At 32.9% G+C, this 22195-nt stretch overlaps 1 protein-coding gene across 1 annotated transcript; it reads left to right on the forward strand.

Annotated features, from left to right (window-relative positions):
* The first annotated feature begins 11440 nt into the window (after positions 1-11440).
* Positions 11441-14424, forward strand: LOC147399944 (actin-depolymerizing factor 2-like). The gene is made up of 3 exons (XM_086445518.1): positions 11441-11600; positions 13009-13274; positions 13886-14424. The coding sequence occupies exons 1-3, from the start codon at positions 11598-11600 to the stop codon at positions 14034-14036; spliced, it is 420 nt and encodes a 139-aa protein (XP_086301644.1). The 5' UTR covers positions 11441-11597; the 3' UTR covers positions 14037-14424.
* The last annotated feature ends 7771 nt before the right edge of the window (positions 14425-22195 follow it).

Consider the following 22195-nt stretch of genomic DNA (forward strand, 5'->3'; position numbering starts at 1 on the left):
ACCAAATAATTCGCCAAAACTAGACGAAATCGAGTTTGAAAGCCATACCCTCAAAAGCTTTGTAAAAAGAAAAGGAAAGAAAAAGAAAAAAGTTAATAGCGTGCAATTGACGCACAGCTCAAAAGGCATCAAAATGGACCAACTTGTCTTAAACAATTGACACTTCTCTCTAATATACTTTCTGTTTACGTACGATTTGACTAATTAATTTAATTTTCTGCCCTTTTTTGCACATGTATGTATGGCACGTGCAAACACAATCCTGATCAAACACGTTACCATCCAACATTGCCAGAATTTTAATGACTGATTAAGATTGTACTTCAAAGAAATTGAATTCATATGTATATTATACATGTGTTGGCTTAACGTGTGTCCCGAACGGGTGCACATGTTAAGCTCCATTTAAAAGAAAGAGTAGTGATTTTCTTACGCCCCTCTCATACACGCCCTATACGTCCTTTGACATGACATGTGACATGGATTAGAATCATAGGTTATTCTCAGAATATGTGCATTTGTGTATCTTGAGAAAAATAATCTATGATTCTAACACATGCCACATCAAAGGCATGTGTCAAAGGAGGGCGTCAAAAAATCATTATTCTTACCCTTGGAAATAGGTATTTTAAGGAATTTTTATAGGGAAATATTTGTTTGAGGGAATTTTAGGTAATAAAATAAAATTTGAAAGTGTATTTAATGAATCTTGATGTGTGCCCTTAGGGCAAGAGTTAACAGTAAAATATGATTTAAGAAATGGCTTGATGCCAAGTGTATCGGAAAAGCAAGCGAGATTAGTTGGTGAAGAGAAATTTTTTTGATGCACGTGACATCATGCTATTGATTTATTAGCGTAGCACAAAAATTTCTTAACAACAAATTCGTACTTTTAAAAGCACCCATTATACAATAGAATCAGGACATAGAACTCTGTCCCGTTATATAAATTGTGCCCCGTTCCTATATAATCGGACCAATGCCTATGTGGCAATATTTAGTTGGTTTTTAAAATACGTTGGGCTCCCGAACAAGTCGTGTACATAGATCTATCTATTTTAAATGAAACCAAAACGTGCCATGTAAGCACTATATAATAGGACCAATGCCTATGTAGGCACTTAGGTTTTGATTTTCAAATTCAAATGAAATCCTTCAAAAAATGGTCCTTGGGAAATTGAATCCCAAGGAAATGAATTTCACATTTTGAATGCATAAAATAATGTCAAAAGCGAGTGTTTTAGTTTTGGTTGGTGGAAGTAATCAATAGGGTTGCACTCTGGCCTCTGTCTCTCTCTCTCTCTCTCTTCTTTTTCTTCCTCTTCTTCTCTGATTTTTTCCCTTGTATTATCTTATATGTAATCAAATAATGAACTGTAGTTTTTTCACCTAACACATTTTCCATGGATTTCAAAAACCACAAAAAATAAATTTTCTTGCTATCATACAAAACCTAAGTGTCATTTAACGATAGATCTCATTAGTGGGAGTGTGAAAATAAGATTGTAGATAGCATATCCTAAGTCATGCACCACATGGAATAGCTTGTCATATATGTATCTAATCGGACCACCACATAAGCTAATAATGGGCCAATTGGGTTGAACCATAATCCGATACATTTTTTGGGTTGAATAAAGGGTATGGTTTGGTGGTTGTGGAGGAGACTTATTTTGGATATTCTGCAATATGTGAGTCCCACTTTGTTACTAGTGGGAATATTTATGATTGGGTCAATCAATATAATCATTTATAATCCATCTTTATATTATAATTTGTTAATTTTCAATAAAAATAAGATATGAATTTCTTAAATAATATATACAATAATATTTCAACTAGTATCCCATACTACTGAGAAGAATATCAAACTCATATTATTTTAAATTAATTGATTGCTTCCAAAAAAACTACCAATTAATCGTATAGGTATTGATTATCCCTTTAATGGATAACAAAAATAATAATTATATGTTTCAAAATTTATTTGAAATAAATTAGAATAAATTTGCAAGTATGATGACCTTCCTATAAATTATAAAATTATAACTATGCAACAAAATATCGAAAACAGTAAATATGCAAATACACCATCTCATGATTACCATCTTAATTGCATTTAATGCTTTATTATATGATGTTCAAAAACATTATAAACCTGAAAATTATTTAACACAAGCACATACAGTCGAGAATTCCATTTTCGATTCCAATCAATCAAGAGTCCCATTCTCAATTCCATTTTAAACTTAAACATTTAATCATTTTTATTATAAATTATTACCCAATGAAAATACACTTTCAAACACGCGTCTTAAATTTTTTGAAAATGAATACTCTATGAAAATCAATTTGTCTTAAATTGATTTTCTGGTTACACTACCCAAATTCATTTATTTTTATTTCACAATATTAAAATATCAAAAAAAATATATAAAACGGATTATTTTACAATTCAATGCATGAATTTTGAATTTAAATCATAATAAATTTGAAATTAACTATCAAAATTGAAATAAAATAAATTTCATTGAAAATTATATTATGAATTTAAAATTATAAGTTTCTTACATTTGCATATGAGTTTACATGTCCTTATAACATTAAAATGATTTTTTTAACTAATTTCTTCGACGATTCGACAAAATATTGAATAAACATCAAGTTACATTATAATATATTGTATAAAATGAATTCAATTATGTTTCTAAACTACTAATATATTTATAACTTATAATATATTATAAGATTATATTGTATAATACAATAATATAATAATATTTATATTTATATTAATTACATCTTATCCCTTTAATACTTTAATAATTTCAAATCAATCCCTCTTATATAAATAATTACACTTAAATCTATTTTTTTTAAATATTTATTTTAATATTTTAATAATAAATATAATAATTAAATAATATTTTTTTCCTGTATTTTTCTTTTCTTCATTATGTCAATTACATTAGACTAATTCGAATTGTATATCTCAAAATTTTGAAATTCCTCATTGATTTTTATTTATTGATCAAAATACCCCTTAAGTCCTAAACCCTCTTGATAAAATTAATATTTTCGTAACTTATCCTACTAAATTCGAATTTAAGTATGCTTATAGTATAAATTATGTTTTTCGAAGCTTTTAAACTCAACAGTAATGTCCATTTGACTAATAAAGTTTTATATAAAATTTTAAGTTTCATCTACTTTAACTAAATATTTTAATTATTCAATCATAATCATAGTAAAGTTCCTTGAATTGTACATTTTCTCTCTAGGAAATCTTCATTTTTGATCGACAATATTATGATTAATTTTTAATATTTTAAACTTAATTAGAAAATAAGTCAATATAGTTGACTTATTTTCTTAATATACATAATAAATTTTCATGGTGTTATAGATAAAACCATCCTTAAATTTTAGATTATTATAAATTGTAAACAACCTAATCAATTTAACAATAACAAACCAAATTATTTTATTATGAGAAGTCATAAACACAAAACAACTGATGTAGCAAGAAAATAATGCACCATGAGATGCACTCTATTTATTTGTGTTTTTATAAAATCAAAGCATATGTGATGACATTTTACTGATTTCAATATCAAAAAGGAATTTTGAATAAAATTTCAAATTAATTGTTATTTCGTTTCCACCCAATTCTTTCCATATTTTATGGGAAGGTAAACCTAATTTTTTTTTGAGTTGTAGTAAATTAGTATCCTGTGTTCGTCATAGACTAACAAGTAAAAATGATGCAGAGTAAATAATAAATAACCTTGGCAAGTAATGGTCGATCCATAAAGACAACATGATTTCTTACTTCTAACTGAAAATAATAAGGGAACATAAAACTTAAAACACTTTTTTTAGGATATTTTCAATTAATCGAGAAGAAAAAGAAATGTGAACAAATAAGATCAATAATTGTAGAATTTTTAGCAATGGATTCCACGTTGAATAAGTAACTAACTTAGATTACCTTAAGTTTGTTTCTTTATCTCAATCCAATCAACAAATTAGTGTCATTAGATCAGATTATAAATCATTAAAAATGCTTTTGCTAAACAAAAATCCATGATTTTATTATAAAATCACAAAACCTATGATTAATCATCTTAAAAGAGCATGATTTAACTCGATTTAATCTAAGTTTAAATCATCAAAGTCAAGATAGATCAACTTAGATATAGAATTTCACTAATAAAAAGAAATCAATCAAGAATGATAAATATTTATGAAACAAAACCAAATCTATCTAATTTGATTATTTTGCTCTTGGCTTCCTCGGCCTCTTTTATGGAGGGATTAGTCAATATCAATGTAAAAGGAATAAAGTAATAACAAAGCATAAGAAAATATAAAATGAAACTTCTTATTGATCTTGAGTTGATGTTAAGTACACAACTTTTTTTCCATAATTACAATACTAATGAATTTTAAAAGAAAAATAAAATTTACAAGAGTCTAAAATTTTCTCCCTCTCCCTTTCTTTCTTTTTGATTTATTTTGGCCCCCATTTATAGAGATAACTAGGGTTATCCTCAATCTTCGAATATCTCCTGAAATCATTTTCATTTGACAATATCGAATGCTAATTTATTTCATGAGAATCAAGTCAAAGTCGTCTCTTTAAGTAGATCATTTTCTCCGTCGCATCATGAGCTATATATTCCCCGTCGTGGTAAACTTGGACTAAAAAGGCTTGATACTTAGTCTTGGTTTTTGTATTAGAACCAGGGTTGCAAATACAACATGAACTGATTTTTCATTATTTAGTTGGCTCACGTGTCTTTAGCTTGGAAAAAATAAACAATTAGAATTATACCCAACATAGAATTAACACGAAATACTGAGTAAACAATGACTATGCAATACAATAAGTTAAAACATGGAAATTATTCAATGATTATTATTAATATCTCTGTTAGTCAGGTTTTAAAGAGGAACAATTAGGCCCAGATCACTCCGTTTATATGAGTTTAATGATACAGTGCAACTTTTCTAGATAGACCTAACATTGGGCAATGGAATTAAACTCATAACTTCCCACATTGGGGAATATACCCAATAATCATGTCTTTTTGTGTGGGGGGGGAGGGGGGTTAATTGAGTTATTCGAGTCTTTTACAAAACCCAACTTATCCTCAAGGAATGTGCAATCCCCTCTCCCACATGCACTACGTAATTTGTTGAATAGGTTATTAAGGGTGGCCCTTAAGGGGGGATTCAAAATCAAGACCTTCGTTTCCCGATGAGTGGTCTTTGCCATCTCAACAAACCTTGGAGGTTAAAACAGTTGTGAAAATAATCTCATAGATCACATTTTTTGGAAAACGATATCAAAGAATCTCTTGAAAGAGAATATGAACATTTTTGTGACCTGTTTTTCAAAATATTATCTTTAATTGGACCCTTTGAAGTATTATTTGATGGTATGACAAAAATGATTAAACCCATAATATTTACACAAAATGGGATCTCTTCACATTTTGGTGAATATTTAAGGTATTCTTCCGTTTTAAAACTTATAAGATGCCTCTTAACCTAATGAAAAATAACATAAAAACTTCGATTTTCCTTCTCTTAATGAATAACTTTTAACTTCTTGGATGATGATAACGATGACAATTATGTGAGGAGTATTACCAAAAATCTTTGAACCAACTAACAAATTTCAGATCCATTTGTTAATGTTGTTATTTGATTTTATTAGTAGAAATCTCTCAACAAACTTCAAATTCCTATCTCAGTAGGAATCTCCAAATTTGTTAACGCTATTATTTAGTTCCACTTCTGTAGACTATTGTTACTAGTCAATAACTAATTCTTGTTGTATATATTCATCACTTTAATCAATAGAAGTACAACCAATTTATTCAAAATACCAAAGCTTATTATGGTATCAGAGCCTCACTTGCATTAAGCAAGATTCATAAAACAAACACAACACAACCAAACAATCACCCATGGTTGGAAACAATTTTGATGCCAATCCAATTGTCACTTTGAACCCACCTAACCAAGTAGTGACAATCAATGCAGTCACTCAACTTCCTCTAAAGCTCACCAAAATCAATTACCCCTCATGGTGTGTGCAATTGAATCCTTACTTTTCGGATATGATTTAGAAGGCTATATTGATGGCAGATTTTCATGCCCACCACCATTCATAACCTCTAATTCTACAGTCATATCAAATCCTGCATATTGATCATGGAAAAGATAATACAAACTCCTTTTTCATGCTATGTTGGCATCTTTGTCTGATAACATAGTTTCTCTTATCACATCTACAGGATCTGCAACGGAAACATGAAGCCGTTTAGAGAAAACTTATGGAAGCAAATCTCACACTCGTATTATGGGCCTTCGGGAGATTCTTGGCAACACCATCACTAAAAATATAAGCATAGTTGATTACATGTAAACCGTGAAGAGCATTTCAGAAAATAGTGCACTTGCAGGTTCACCAATGAGTGATGCTAAATTGATTCATGCTGCACTTAAAGGCCTTGGTCCAGAATTCAAGAATATGAATATAACAATCCATGCTTGAGATTCACTCATTTCTTTTGAGGAGTTACATGACAAACTAGCTGATTATGAGTTAATTTTGAAACGCAATGAAGCTAAGCAAGAAAAGATACCAATCACAACTCAATTTAATCAGAGAAGCAATTACAACAACAGGGGAAACAACTCCCATTTTAACAACAACATGAACAATAAAGGTACATCGTCACAGTTTGGAAACAAACATCCAAATCAAGGACACTTCAACAACAAAACTTATCAAAGCAATGACAATTTCTCTCGTCATAGTAATACATCATACAACACTCAGTCTTGGAGTTCTCAACCCAATAAGAACCAGTCATGGATTGTTTGTCAATTGTGTGACAAACTTGGTCATAGCGCCAAGACGTGTCGATCTCGATCTTCATCATTTTTCCGCCTCAAGTTAATTTCAAGAATGCACATTATGAAGCCAACAACAACGACAGTTGGATAGTCGATTCTGGAGCTTCACACCACATCACCACTGATTTTCATAATCTCTCTGTGCACTCCGAGTATGGTGGTAATGATGATGTCATCATCGGTGATGGTAATCAAATTCCTATTACTCATATTGGTTCCACTAATCTTGCCACTCCCATTTCCACTTTTCAATTAAATAATGTTTTGTGTGCACCAAAAATTACAAAAAACCTTTTGTCTGTTTATCAGTTTTGTAATCAAAATAACACTTCCATTAAATTATTTCCTGATTGTTTTGTTGTGAAGGACCTAAGCACTAGAGCGTTACTCATGAAAGGGCATGTGTATGAATGGTCATCTTCTTCAAATAACAATAAAACAATATGTGATTTCCACACCACGAAGTCGTCATTGAGTCATTGGCATTACCACCTAGGTCATCCGTCTTTAAAAATTCTCAAGAGTCTTGTGTCTAGTGAATCTTTACCTATGTCCAAGTCCAATTTTAGTCATTGCAACTCTTGCCTTTGTTGTAAGAGTCACAAGCTTCCATTTGGAATTTCTACAGTTATGTGTGACAAACCTCTTGATATCTTATATACTAACGTTTGGTATCCTGCACTTACTACTTCTTTTGATAACTTTCGTTATTATGTTGTGTTTGTGGATTGTTATACCAAGTATTTGTAGTTATTTCTTATGAAACGGAAGTCTGAGATTACATCCATCTTTAAGAAATTTAAAAAAATGGTTGAAAACATTTTCCAAACAAAAATAATGGCTTTCTCAAACTCTAGTTAAACATGGCATTCAACATTTAAAATCCCCTCCGCATACACCACAACATGTTGGCACTGCTGAGCGTCGACATCGCCATATAGTCGAAACTGAGTTAACCCTGCTCCACCACGCCTCTTTATCTCTCAACTATTGGTCCGTCGCTTTTAAAATAGCAACCTACTTGATAAATCGCCTTCCCACACCTGTACTCTAGAACCAATCTTCATTTAAAACACTCTTCTATAAATCACTCAATTACCTCAAACTTCGTGTCTTTGGTTGCCTATATTATCATTGGCTACGCCCAAATACCACCAACAAGCTTGAACCCCAGTCTCGCCCATGTGTCTTCATTGGTTATTCCAGCAAATACAATGCTTATCGATGTCTTGATCCATAGTCCAACATAATCTTTGTCTCTTGGTATGTTGTTTTTATCGAACATTCATTTCCCTTTTGAGATAAATCAAGTTCTCCTAATCTAGTTCAATCTAATTTCATCACTCAATGGACTTTAATTGATGCTCCACCTCATTATTATGTCTCCAGTCCGTCACCAAGTCCTAATCCTGTGTCTTGCACAACTTCATCATGTCCAACAACATCTACCTTAGCACGACCCCACCACTGCTCTCTTGCTGATACATTCGTGCCTAGCTCTTTGTTCAACAACAATCAGGTGAGTTTTTCTATTACACCTCCACCCTCTAGCCAAGTCCCATCGTCTCATTCCATGCTCACTCGTTCTAAAAATAACATTTTAAGCCAAATAAAAAATATGGCCTCACTACCACAGTAACCCTTGATCAAATCGAACCTACCTTTTTCAATCAAGCACAAAAATCTTCCTACTAGCGCAAAGTTATGTGTGAAGAGTTTGACGCCCTCGTCCATAATGCCACATGGACCCTTGTCCCTTCCCACCCCTCACAAAACATTGTTAGTTTTAAGTGGATCTACAAGATCAAATGGAATCCGGATGATACTATATCTCGTTATAAGGCCCGTCTTGTTGCTAAAGGTTTTCTTCAATGCCCGGGTATCGACTTTCATGAAATATTTATCCCAGTTGTTAAACCGACCACCATTTGCATTATTCTCACTATTGCTGTCATTCGAAATTGGCCGGTCCGTCAACTTGATGTTAATAATGCATTTCTTCAAGGGTTTCTTACCGATGATGTCTACATTCAATAACCACCTAGTTTTGTTAATGATCAACTTCGGAATCATGTGTGCATACTTCACAAGGTCTTGTATGGTCTTTGACAAGCACCTCGAGCATGGTTTACTGAGTTACGAGGCTTTCTTCTTGCCAATGGGTTCACCAATTTCCATTCCGATACATCTTTGTATATTTATATTGATGGCACCCTCACCATGTTTCTATTTGTTTATGTTGATGATATTCTTATCACACAAAATTCTACGACACTTATTGACAGGTTTATTGGCACTCTTGCACAACGATTCTCTCTCAAAGACCTTGCGCCTCTAAACTACTTTCTTGATGTTGAAGCATTCCCCACAACTAATGGCCTTTTCTTGTCACAACAAAATATATTCATGATCTTGTACATCGCACCAACTTGCTTGATTTAAAGACAATATCTACTCTTATGAGCTCCACTGAATCTCTCCATCTTCAAGATGGAAGCCCTCCTATTGATACCACAGAATATAGACAAACCATTGGTGTCATGCAGTACCTCTCCTTGACTCGACAGGATATATCATTTGTTGTAAATAAATTGTCATAATTTATGCACCAACCCATCATGCAACACTAGTCAGCTATTAAAAAAGTGCTCCAGTATCTCCAAGGGACATCCACTCATGGTATACTTATTCCCAAATCTTCATCGCTCAATTTGCACCCCTTCTCGGACGCGGATTGGGCAGGGGATGTGGATGATCGCCCTTCCACATCTGCATATATTGTATTCTTGGGTGCCACGCTAGTAAGTTGGAGCTCCAAAAAGCAAAAGACAGTGGCTTCCTCCTCAACTGAAGCTGAGTATAGGTATGTGGCTTCCTCTACTACTAAGTTAAGTTGGATTCAGAATCTTCTGTCTGAACCTCGCATCTTCGCATCCTTTCCTCCAATCATTTACTGTGATAATGTGAGAGCCACTTACTTGTGCGCCAATCCAGTTTTTCATTCAAGAGTGAAACACATAGCTATTGACTTTCACTTTGTCCGTGATCAAGTCTCTAAGAACAAGTTTCGTGTCTCGCATATGCACACTACCGATCAGCTTGCTGACTCCTTAACTAAGTCATTCTCTCGTCAGTCGTTTCTTCGACAACGTTACAAGATTGGCTTTCAGAATGGAATCCCAATCTTGAGGGGCCATGTTAGCAAAAATCTCTCAACTAACTAACAAACTTCAGATCCATTTGTTAATGCTGTTATTTGATTTTATTAGTAGAAATCTCTCAACAAACTTCAGATCCCTATCTCAGTAGGAATCTCCAAATTTTTTAATGCTATTATTTAGTTCCACTTCTGAAGACCATTGTTACTGGTTAGTAACTAATTCTCGTTGTATATATTCATCACTATAATCAATAGAAGTACAACCAATTTATTCAAAGTACCAAAGCTTATTAGAGGTTAATCATTATGTTAGATCATATTTAGGAATGGTCCATCGGCCTCCACATTTTTATGTTTTATTAGTGGTGGATTCTATAATAAGCAACAACAATGTCAATATTTAGGAAGCCCAATGCATTAGAAATTGGAAAGATTCCTGTAAAGTCTTTTATAAAAAATTATGATGAATTAGATTCCTACTAATAGAGAACCACTAGGGCCTCTCATCTCATCTATAAGGAAAGAATGGTTTCTCTATCACAAATCATCTAAGACGTAGGAGACTTAATTGATAGAGACTTGATTCTATTAGTTACACAAAACCTAAGGGCCTGTGTGGATACACCTCTCTGCGCAAGAGCAAAAGCTCAATCACTCTCCGGAAGAACAAAAAATCTCTCTACGGAAAAGCAGGTCCTTGGAGTTTCTCAACAAAGAGTAAAAAATATCTCCACGCAAGGGCAAAAATCTCTCCGTGCAAAAGTAAAAATCTATCCAAACGTTTATTAACTCCCCGCAAGAGTAGAAATCGTCAAGAAACCCTATCCAAATGCAGTGTAAGTCATCCCAAATAGTAGATAGAGAAGAAGGTGAGTCTAATATTCAATAACGATTGATTAATCTGATTCCCATACAATGGAAAATAATGGATTTCTTCTACAAATTTCTCTAGATTAAATCAATGAGTTGTGATGAATGCGCACCTGACGTGGCAAGAACACAGAACTATAGATATTTTTCATTGGGATACACAAGAAAGAGATGTACAGTTTTGTAAGCGAAGGCGAGATCAAAGGTCATGTCATCAAAATTTTGAAGCGTATAAGTGTATCTCAAATGAACGTGGAGGGACCGATGTTACGTGTAAACGAGACGTTTTGACAAGGATTTAGCAAATAAAATTTATATATTTCAGGGACAATATAGTAAAAAGTGGTCCCATAAGTAAAGAGGACTATTTTTTGTGTTTTTCCGATACGATGGCGGCGTACAAACAATTTTACATATACATGAAACACGTGGCATATCTTTATTGGCTCAACATACTTTTCAGCTGTTCAAGTCTGACCTTCATCATTTATAGAGATGGAGTTCTCGTTGCAATGAACGGGCTCTTTCCCTATATCTTCTCCTCTCCTTTCCTCTCCTCTCCTGTGCCCTAGATTCTCTCTTGCTCTCGCGCCATCTCCATCGCTCGCTTTTCTCCGATCTATCTCCTTAAAAAATGGTGAGTTTTACTTCTTTTTTTGTGGTTTTGTTAGGGTTTTGTTTTTCTTCAATCCTGATTTTGCGGAGTTGATTTTTTATTTTTATTTTTATTTTTTAATTTCGTTCTTTATCTGCAATCGGTTTAGATTTAAAAGTCGAATTCTTTGAAATCTGAGAATTTCTTGCCTACTAGATGTGATTAACATAGCTACTTAGGTTTCGATTATCTTACAGATCTGATTTGCGTTTGATTTGATCGTGGATCTCTGAATCTCATATTGATGACTCTGATTTTTGTTTTTGTTGCTGGATTTGGTAAATCAAGTTTCCTTTTGGTTCGTGTTACCGATCGATACTTTATACTTAGATAGGAACGTGGATGTTGCAGATTTTGTGGTAGCCATTGATTGTTTCAATCTGTACTTTAAGATGTTTGTTGTGTGTTCTCGTTCAAATTTGACTTCGTTGCTGTGTTTTTAGCCTATCGGAAACTAAAAATTTCCACCTAGAGCTTAATTTAGGGTTTCTTGTTCGACTTGGATTTGAGTTACTCGTTTTTTTCTCGGCTCTGACTTCTGTAAACTCCAGGATTAAATTTGTTGTGCAGATCTTTGAAGCAATTCAATTGCTTTAATGAGGTTCCAACCAATTTGGACAAAAATTTGTCAAATTGGTTGGGCCACGGTCAGACGCTGGTTCAATTTGGTTTGAACAATTTACATTCATTATTAAACTGCTGTTATTTTCATAAAAATATTATATTAATCACATGGTTTTAAAACACGTTTTGACATCTTGTCTCTTCCATGAACGAGACCGAGTTGTCTCAGATGAGTTTTCTGGTAAGTTTGAGTCGTCTCGTTCAACAATGAGACAAATGAACCATGGTTTTGAATCTCGTCTGATATGCTTGACTTGTCTATCTGTCTCGTTGGTGGATGACACCGAGACGTCTCGGACGAGTCATCTCGGTCTCGGACGAGTCATATTGGTCTCGGACGAGATTTAAAACCATGATTAAACATGTATTATGGTCAAGTACTTGTTTTTCATACCCATAATCTATCTAAAAAAAATAGAAAATTTCAAAATTTTGAATCTCAAATGGTCACAAAAATTTGGGGTTCACTCGAGTTTAACCATTAGACGACCAGTTTTCTAAAAACTGATGTTCTTTAGAAAACTTTGGTACTTTTTCAATGAGGCAGAGTTTCTACAAAACAGCCCAGACCGCAGGTTTGTAGAACACCGGTGTTATAATTCTCAAATCTTAGTGATTATCAATTGTCTATATTTTTGGTTTACAGTCTACAATATGGTCCCCTGTTTCAATAAATAGGATATTGTCAGATCTTAGATTTTATATATATTTTTTCTATTTCTATGGGCTTCAATGGCGATCTTTATTAACTTTCATCTGTATATAGGCGAATGCTGCCTCAGGAATTGCTGTGCATGATGAATGCAAACTAAAGTTTATGGAATTGAAAACAAAAAGAACTTACCGCTTCATAGTTTACAAGATTGAGGACAAACAGAAGCAGGTTATCGTGGAAAAGGTTGGCGAGCCTGCCAATAGTTACGAGGATTTCACTGCATGCCTTCCTGCTGATGAGTGCCGCTATGCTGTCTACGATTTTGATTTTTTAACGGCAGAGAATGTCCCTAAAAGCAGGATTTTCTTTATTGCGTGGTATACTCTTAAATGTCACAATCATTAGTTTATTTGTTGTGCTTCAGTCCTCCCTCTTCCCTCCCTCCTTCCTAGGGCTTAAAATGGGTTGGGTTCGGGCAAGTTTTGAGTATATCCATATTCAGATCCAAATTTTATATTCGTATCCGGATCCATATCGGTTCCTATTAGCTAAAACCATATCCTAATCATTTTGTTTCTACTAAATCCAGACCCGGATCCGACTTGACCGAATTACTTGATTCGGGTACCATTTTTTTTTTTAAACTATATTATTCAGTTTTACCTTTATAATTCTTTTATTTTATAAGAATTCATGTTATATTAAAGTAGTAGAAAAAATATATTTTGAAAAACATAAAAATCTAACTTTCAAAGCAATATATCATCCGCATCTATGCGGATATAGGAACGGATCCGTATCCAACTAGGATCAAGGGACATCAACCATATTTTTATTCAGATCTACTCTGAGGGTCCAAACCACTAAATTCGGATTTTGGATAAAATTCGACCCATTGTATCCCTCCCTCTCTCCCTTCCTTTTATAGGTGTTCATGCTCTAGTCTTTAACAAGTGTTGTTTTTGTTTTCTTTTCCTGCTTTATGAAGGTCTCCTGATACATCAAGGGTGAGAAGCAAAATGATTTATGCAAGCTCCAAGGACCGTTTTAAGAGAGAGTTAGATGGAATTCAGATTGAGTTGCAAGCGACTGATCCTACTGAGATGGGTCTTGATGTTATCAAGAGCCGTGCCAGCTAAGGATACGGGATTTGCGTTGGAGATTTCCTCCATATAGTCTGCCTTAAGTGAAAATGCTTACAGTTTGTGGCATGTGAACTTGGCTAGATATGGGATTCGCTTGTTATTCAAAGTTTTATGGTACAGCCTTGTGTTCTTGTAGGACAACTGGTGATTCCAGGTAACTCTTTGATTTGTTATTTGTGGAACCTATGTGATGGGTATTATCTCCTTGTAGTATGATCTACAAGCTAATATGTAACAGTTTGTTTTTTATTTTGTTTGGGTGGGGGTTGGGGGTAGACAACACCTTTACTTTGTTTTTACAACTTTGAAATGGATGTTGAACCTTTGTTATTTCGGTTGGATTGCAGAAAAGGTAAAAGCTTTATGATTTCCTTGAAGCAAATTTTGGTGGCTTGTTTATCCTTGGATAACTGTTTTCCTGGAATTAATGCATGTCTATTCTATTCTTTTATTAGATAAGTTTTCTACTTTGGTTCATGGTGGTCTTTACCTACTCATGGACAGTTATCGCAATTGAAATATTCTCTAGTTTGATCTAGGTTTATAGAAATTAGAAGAAGAATAACACACAAAAGGGAAAGGAGAGAAAACATGTGTCTACAAGTTCTTTTTTTTTTTTCTTAAATAAAAATAATACTTATGGATAATAATGCTCGTACATATAGGACTAATCACCAATGGTAATATCGTCTTGACAAAGGGTGCAAGCGTATATCTCATCTTTATTTTGGAGTTCTAAATGGCACCCATATATAGAGCCTAAATATTCTTATGACAAGTATTTTTCACTAGTATATAGGATTTCCTTTCAACTATGAAGGAAATGAAGAGGATGTCAATCTTCAAATATCTTCATAATTCTTGGAAGTGGTACCTTCAAAAAAAAAAAATTGTTGGCACTTGTAGATACAGCCTACTTGAACAGGAGATTCTCTTTCTTGCACATGATCTGATATATCTTTTTTTGTTATAGAGCAATTTGTATTTTTTTTTTTTTTTCTATGGAAGTGGGGTTTAGGGTGTTTGGATCAGATTAGGTTGAATTGTCTTGAGTTGTCTCAGTCCGAGGAATTTTGATTAGAGTCATCTATGTGTCTTGCCACCCACAGTCATAGCACGTTGAAAAATTTTCAATGAATTTTCATAAGTAATCAAGAACAATAATTTTTGTGAACTCTAATCTCACAAATTAAAATACTACAAGTTATTTTAGTTCGAACAAAAACAATATTTGAATCATGAAGTTAAATATAATGAGTTGAATTCAATTTCTTCCACACGTGTTAAATTTCCACCCGATTAATGCAATTAAAAGTATGTAGAATATGTATGCATTTATCTGCTACAAAGAAACCATCTAGTAGCTGTGTTGTCTTGGTATATACATGTGGTTTTTATTCTACTGTTATTGTTACTGCAGTAGATTTTGTTGTAAAGTTGTTATAGTAGGAATGTGAAGTAATGTGCGCAACGGAGAAATCGTAACTTACAAGTCAAATGAGTAGGTCTTGTAAAGCAATTAGGTAGTGTTTAGAGGTTTAACTTACGTAACTTCTGAGTGACTTGTGCAAAAATGCTTCGATGAGAGTAACTCATACAATAGTGTTTTTAAATTACGAAATCTGTTTGGTAATGTTGATTTGCAGAATTACGTAACTGAGATTGTTCCAGACTGGACAATAACAATTCAGAAACACTTTTTATGAGATTTATCACTCGTAATTGCAATTTGGTGAGATGAGATGGGGGATATATAATCAAGATGTGGGATCCTTGATTATTATGCTTTTTTCTATGACATTTAGGATCCACACATATAGATGTGTCAATGGGTTGGGTGGGGACTCGATTTGGCCAACTAACCCAAACAGGATCTATTTAATGTGTTCAATACTTGCTGATGATTGTGTTGCTTTGGTTTTACAACATCAGCTTTGTATCCTCCTTACATACTACTGTGTTTTTAGTTGTAATGATAGTGTTGATGGATTGGGATGTTGTATGCTTTAGTTGGCTCAGAAAATTGAAATAATCACGCCAAAGATGGATGGTATCAAAGGTGTGAAGACTGATTGCTAGAGAATAATTATTCAAAGCAAGTATATGGTAGGATCCTGGAGGAAGATTGCATTAGAAACTTGACAAAGCTTCTCCTTTTTTCGTTGTGCAGTTTTTGCACTTTTTGTGTGTGCTTGAAATTAACTAGCCTAATCAAGTGGTGTTTGGTTTGGGAGATATTCTTGGATGGAGTTTGAGCCTTGTTTCTCAATCACCTTGAACAACAATTTAATTTTTGGCACTTTAGTGGATAAGAGTGAAATGAGATTGTCTAGGTAATTTATTTGTGCGTGTAGTGAGATTCTGAGAATCGATAAAAACTTCTCCAGGTACCATGGCCAGTGCCCTGTCTCAGGTTCCAGGCTCTTATTTAAGAATTTTGAAAAAGATTTTAATTTTTTCTCATTATTCCCAAAGGAAAGAATGGATGGTTTATACAGGAAGCTCTGCTTGTTCAATTATTCTGTACTTCCATGATGAAATTTGTTGAGATTGGACGATTGGTTTTATAGATCAGGGAAATATTGTAGTCTGAATTGAGAGAGCTCTAGATCCTGGAGGTTTTTTTTTTTTTTAAAAAAAAAAAAAGGTCTGTAGTGGCAGATCAAGGGCCTGACAATTTGAAATTCAATTCCTAGACGAATTGTGTAGATCAATTCCCTGATGAAGTGTGTCTAAATTTGTTTGCTTATGTTTTTAATTTTCGGTTAAAATTATTTGCTAAGTGGTTTTGGTGATGGCTGAAAATCATTCGACCTATACAGTATTGCAATTTGTTGGTCCTCAAAATCATTGATCAAAATGTCTTTATCAATCTAACAAAGGACGCTTGTTTCTATTCTAGTCATGGCAGACCATAAATGGGTTCTCCTTGGCGATTTAAAGCCAATATTTTGTTGGGTGGGGCTCATTCCAGCATTCAGAATTTGCCAATTTGGCAGAATTTTTGGTGGGTGGATCACAGTGGGCCAAACTTGGGTAAATGAAGCTGAAGTTCTAAGTAAGAAAAAGGGAAAATTACTTAACAGTCCTTGGTGCTAACTTTTCTTTCAATTGAATTCTTGACATTTACACTTCATCAAAATAATCCACTTAGTAAGTCTCTCTTTTCAAAACAGTTCATAAAGCTCGCTCTAGACATTTCTCATGATTGAAATGTCAAAAATTTTACCCATTTTTATAACAGGTAGTATGGTAGGTCAATAATTGGGAGAATTTACACCTACTCTAAATTTTTGGGGACATGTGAGAATTGATAATAGATCTTGTCGTTAATGTGAATTTAATTAAAAAGAAAATGTAGGTGCTCATCGTTCATTGGTGGGAGGGACCCGGGTGCAGAAGTATATGCTTTAGGTCAGCATATACATATATCTACTCACAAAGCGCGAAGAGTAATTAATCAGATTTGTGGGCATTCCTACAAAGAAATAATAATACTAGAACTCATGTCTTATCAAGCATGTTAATTGTTCTTAATCATTCAAACTCACTATTTTTCGTCTAAAAAATTGGATTTTCGACATCCCGAATGAATTTTGGAGATTCCATTCTGATGAAAAGGATTTGAGAAGGATGAAGAAATTATTTTCAAGCATTTTAAAGATTTATGAAAAAAAATGACTTTTTCAATTATTTTACTTCCTTTTCGAATGAAAATTGATCAAGGATGGTTCTTTTGGTTTGTAATTATCTACACAAGTCGTTATGTCAAGTTTTAAGTCAATCTTTCCATGTATTTTAATTGGAAACACTAAAAAAAAAAAAAATCGGGTGGGTTTTACAGTGTCGAGAATGATAATTTTTTTTAAAAAAAAGTTATTGTCGACCTCACCAATAATTAAAAAAAATGTCGACATTAACAATAAAAATATTGAACTCAAAAATTAAAATTGTTGATCTCAACGTTGTAAATTTACCCGTTTTCAAATTTTTTTTTTTAGTTTTTCCAACTAAAATAAATGAAAAGATCAACTTCAAACTTGACATAACGATTTGTGTTGATGATTTCAAACCAAAAGAACCATCTTGATTAATTTTCATTTAAAAATGAAATAAAATAATTGAAAAATTATAATTTTTTTTACATACATCTTCAAAATTATTAGAAAAAATACTTGAAAATGACTTCTTCTTTTTTTGTCAAATCCTTTTCATCGAAATAGAGTCTCTAAAACTCAATTGAAATGTCGAAAATCTTTTTTTATTATTTTTTAACGAAAATGATGAATTTGAATGATTAGGACAATTTCAATATTTCAATCGTGAGAAATATCTAAAGTGGGGTTCAAGGATTATTTAAAAAAAAGTATTTACTAAATGGACTGCTTTGATAATCCACAAAAGTCAATGACTAAATTAATAAAAAAAAGTTAACATCAGGGATTATTAAGTAATTTTACACACACACACACACAAAAAAAAAAAAAAAAAAAAAAAGAATTAATAGTGGGCCAAACTTGGGCAAATGATGCTGACGATGTTGAAAGTGGAAGAAAAAAATATATGGAATTAATAATGTGCACAAGTCGTGGAGTAGTGGCTCCCCACTCTCCAATACGTCTTTACCTGTTCTTAATAAGAAAGGAATAATACTTGGAAGTCTTGCATACCATACAAAGGTCAATTTTTCAAAAATTCTTACTTTTCAAGTAAAGAGGGGAGCCTTCTTCCATCCAATTCTTTAAGTCTACCCCAAACCATAAGTGTGAAAGTGACTAGGCCTCAGCCCTGATGCCTTTTATGGTGATGAGTCTGGTTAGTCTTACTAATTTTACCCTCACTAAGGGCCGTTCAAGTCATCTTGTGGCATTTAAAAACACGATCCGATGCTTCAGGGTTGTAGAGGACAAAATTCTATGAACTTCGAAAAAAAAAAAAAAAAAAACTATTTTTCACCGTTGAATTCTAATTTTAAGTTTGAGAGTCATGTGGAAGTTCGGTAGTCGTCCATTTTGAAAACCTTGGATCAAGTTCAAAAAATATATTTTTAAAATTTTTTTTTTTTTTTTATTTGAATTTTTCGAAGAAACTTTTAGAGGGTTGTGCTGCTGGGTTGCTGATTTGGTAATGCATTTAGACAAAACGACCCTTAGTAAGCCTGCAAATATTACTAAATTAGAAAGGAAAATGTTTGTCAATGGTGATCAAAGAAAAGAAAAATGATTTAATTCTATTCTGAATGGTCACAACAGAATTGATAGAAGCTCCACATATCTGATGGTTACAGTCATCTCATCAGATGGTAGAGTAGGCGAAGAGACTTAGTGGACTCAATTCAGTATTTCTCATCACAAATAGGGCCAAACCAAGAAAATTTTTGTACCTAGAAAAATCGTTCCAAATTTTAATCGATTTTAGATTAACCAATCTCACAACACCTCGTTTATTGAGGGCATTTACAATTTAAAAACAAAAGTGGAAAATGTTTAACTGATTTCCTTTGGCATTAGACTCAACATTGTACCAATGTGGCAGTATTGAGGGAACCATGTTGAGTGTTGTGTCGAAGGAAGTCAGTTTAGAATGATTCAAAAAATATCTTAAGAAAACCTTCAATACATACGGCATCATACCATTGATCAATCTTAAATTTTAAGTCACTTTTCATTATTTTAAATAATGATAAACTGACTCAAAAAGACACTCAAAATTGAATCATTGATATTTTGTTGTGTATCCCGAGGAAATCTATGGTTCTACGCACATGCCACGTTCTTTGAGTGTTTTTTTAATCAGTTTATGATGACTCTTTTTTGGCTTTTTGTTTTTCTCTTTTCTTCCCTTTATTTTTATTTTTATTATTATTATTTGTTATTTATTAATAAGGGATTTTAGAAATATATATGGGAGGTGAGAACGTCCAAATAACCTCTTGAGAAATATATGAAAATGAATTTTAAATAATTGTATCTGCCCATTTCAGATAATGTAAGTGGTGTTGGATTTCTTCACTCATTTTTGGACATCCTAAAGAGACAAGGTACAAGTTTCTATCGAGTAGTGCATACTTATAAAGGAATGAGATCAAGTCCAAGCTAGGTTGAATCTCGGAAATAGTGTTGCCGTGTCCCTTGCACAAATGAAAGACTTCGATTATCTTCAAGAAACATTTACGCGTCTCTTAACCAAGTTGATTTGATCAATGATCATAATTCTTTATTTATTTGTGTTAGAAAAAATAGAACTTGAACTTAAATTGTATTGCTCTGAGGCACGTAGTAATCTACGTTGTCTTATAGACAACAGACGCCCCCACTCCGATTAAACACGAAGATGCAGATGGGTTGCTGGCGAACTTGTCTTCAGGATACAACAGAGCCCAGTTCTAACACAACTGTATATTTCATCAAAATTTGCACTATTTTGAGAAAATCTGTCACTCAGAATCTCGGATACACGAATGCCTCTTTTTTGTAGAAATTTTCTTAAAATTAGTTATATTTTTAACAGAATTAATCTCCATAAATATATATCAATTTAAAAATCACACCTATTCGTAAATGATTTTTGAATCTCAATAGGTATGAAACCCATTGGAACCACTAGGTACCTATTCGGATCAAGGAATCCGTTAAGCACCCTTAAGCCCCTTCGACACCTTTCGGTTCGGCCTTGGTGCCTATCCAAAATTGGACGGACCTATTAAATATTTAATTTTTCTCTCTCTCTCTTTCTTTCTTTTCTTTCTTTCTTTCTTATTTTATATCTATATATATATAATATATATTATATATATATATATATATATAAAATAAAATAAAAAGAATTTTTAAATTTCCATATAGCTTGAAGCCATTAGGAGCTCTCAAGGAGAGAGTCTTTGGAATGAAGAAAGAGTTGAGAATAGGTTCTTATATATAGGTTTAAAAATCCCTCCAAAACATTTTAAAAAGCAATGTGGGATTTATGAAAATTTGAAAAAAGGAGCCAAAAGAACTTTTACAAATTCCAATCCATGTGAAAAGTTATCAACCAATAGAAATGCTCTTTTTAAAAATTACTTACTTTTCTTTTAACAAAAAGTAAACCAACCATAAAGTAACTTTCTAAATATCATTTTTTAAAATAAACCAAATTAATTTTATTTGAATCAATTTTAAATAAATATTAATCATCATTTATTAACATTTATTTTAACAATCCCCCACTTGATTCAAAAAATAATTAATTAATAGAGGCAAACTGAATGTGTATCAGAATGATCATAATAAGTATAACCATAGGTACCTAACGGTTTGAACCTTTGGCTTATATATATAATTCAAAGTTTATAAGATATTTAAGTAGCTTATAGCTTTGAACTTAAATTCTATGAAATAAACCGGAATTATATATACACTTATTATAATCTAACTCATTAGTGACAAAGAATAGCGCTTTGCAGTCAAGCGCTTAAATCCTGATTTTCATGAGTATTTCAGAGAGATGACCAATTCTCTGTTTAAAGTAGTTAAACCTTTGTACTCATATAGGTGAATTTGTCATGAGTGCTCTTGTAACTTCTTTGACACCCAAGCTTTAAATAGCCTACAAATTCATTAAGAGTTTAACTCATCCTTTTCACATTACAAGATATGTGCACTAAGTAACATCATAGGGATAGCCAATATAAATATTATGTGCACTTACAAAGACAGTAAAGTAGCTTCTTATCTCTTTGAACTTAGAAAATGGGATCTCCAAATCTACTAAGTTGAGGTTCCACTACTCTGTCTTTATGGATATTGGTCTTAGGCCCATCCCCCTCGATGTTCTCAAAACTACCTCTCTAGGTAGTGCTTTTGTTAACGGATCCGCTAGCATTTCTGAAGTTGGTACGTACTCGAGCACGATCACCCCATCTGTCAACATCTGTCGAACAATGTTATATCTAAGGCCTATATGCCTTGATTTACCCTTATATTTTCTGTTTCCTGAAATGGCTAACACAGCTTTATTATCACAATAAATAGTAATTGCATAATCTAAAATAGGAGTTAATGGAATAAATTTAATAAAACTTCGAAGCCATTCTGCTTCTTTTACCGCAGCCGATAATGCTATGTATTCTGATTCCATACTTGAAGCAGAAATACAAGTTTGTTTCTTTGACC

Source organism: Akebia trifoliata, chromosome 6 (assembly GCF_017979445.1).
Source record: "Akebia trifoliata isolate Shusen 1 chromosome 6, ASM1797944v1, whole genome shotgun sequence".
NCBI classification, from domain to species: domain Eukaryota; kingdom Viridiplantae; phylum Streptophyta; class Magnoliopsida; order Ranunculales; family Lardizabalaceae; genus Akebia; species Akebia trifoliata.

What these genes read in the sequence shown, in the direction of transcription:
- LOC147399944 (XM_086445518.1), top strand. An exon ending in AGGATTTTCTTTATTGCGTG is followed by an intron (nt 13,275 to 13,885) that starts GTATACTCTTAA and finishes TGCTTTATGAAG; the next exon opens with GTCTCCTGATACATCAAGGG.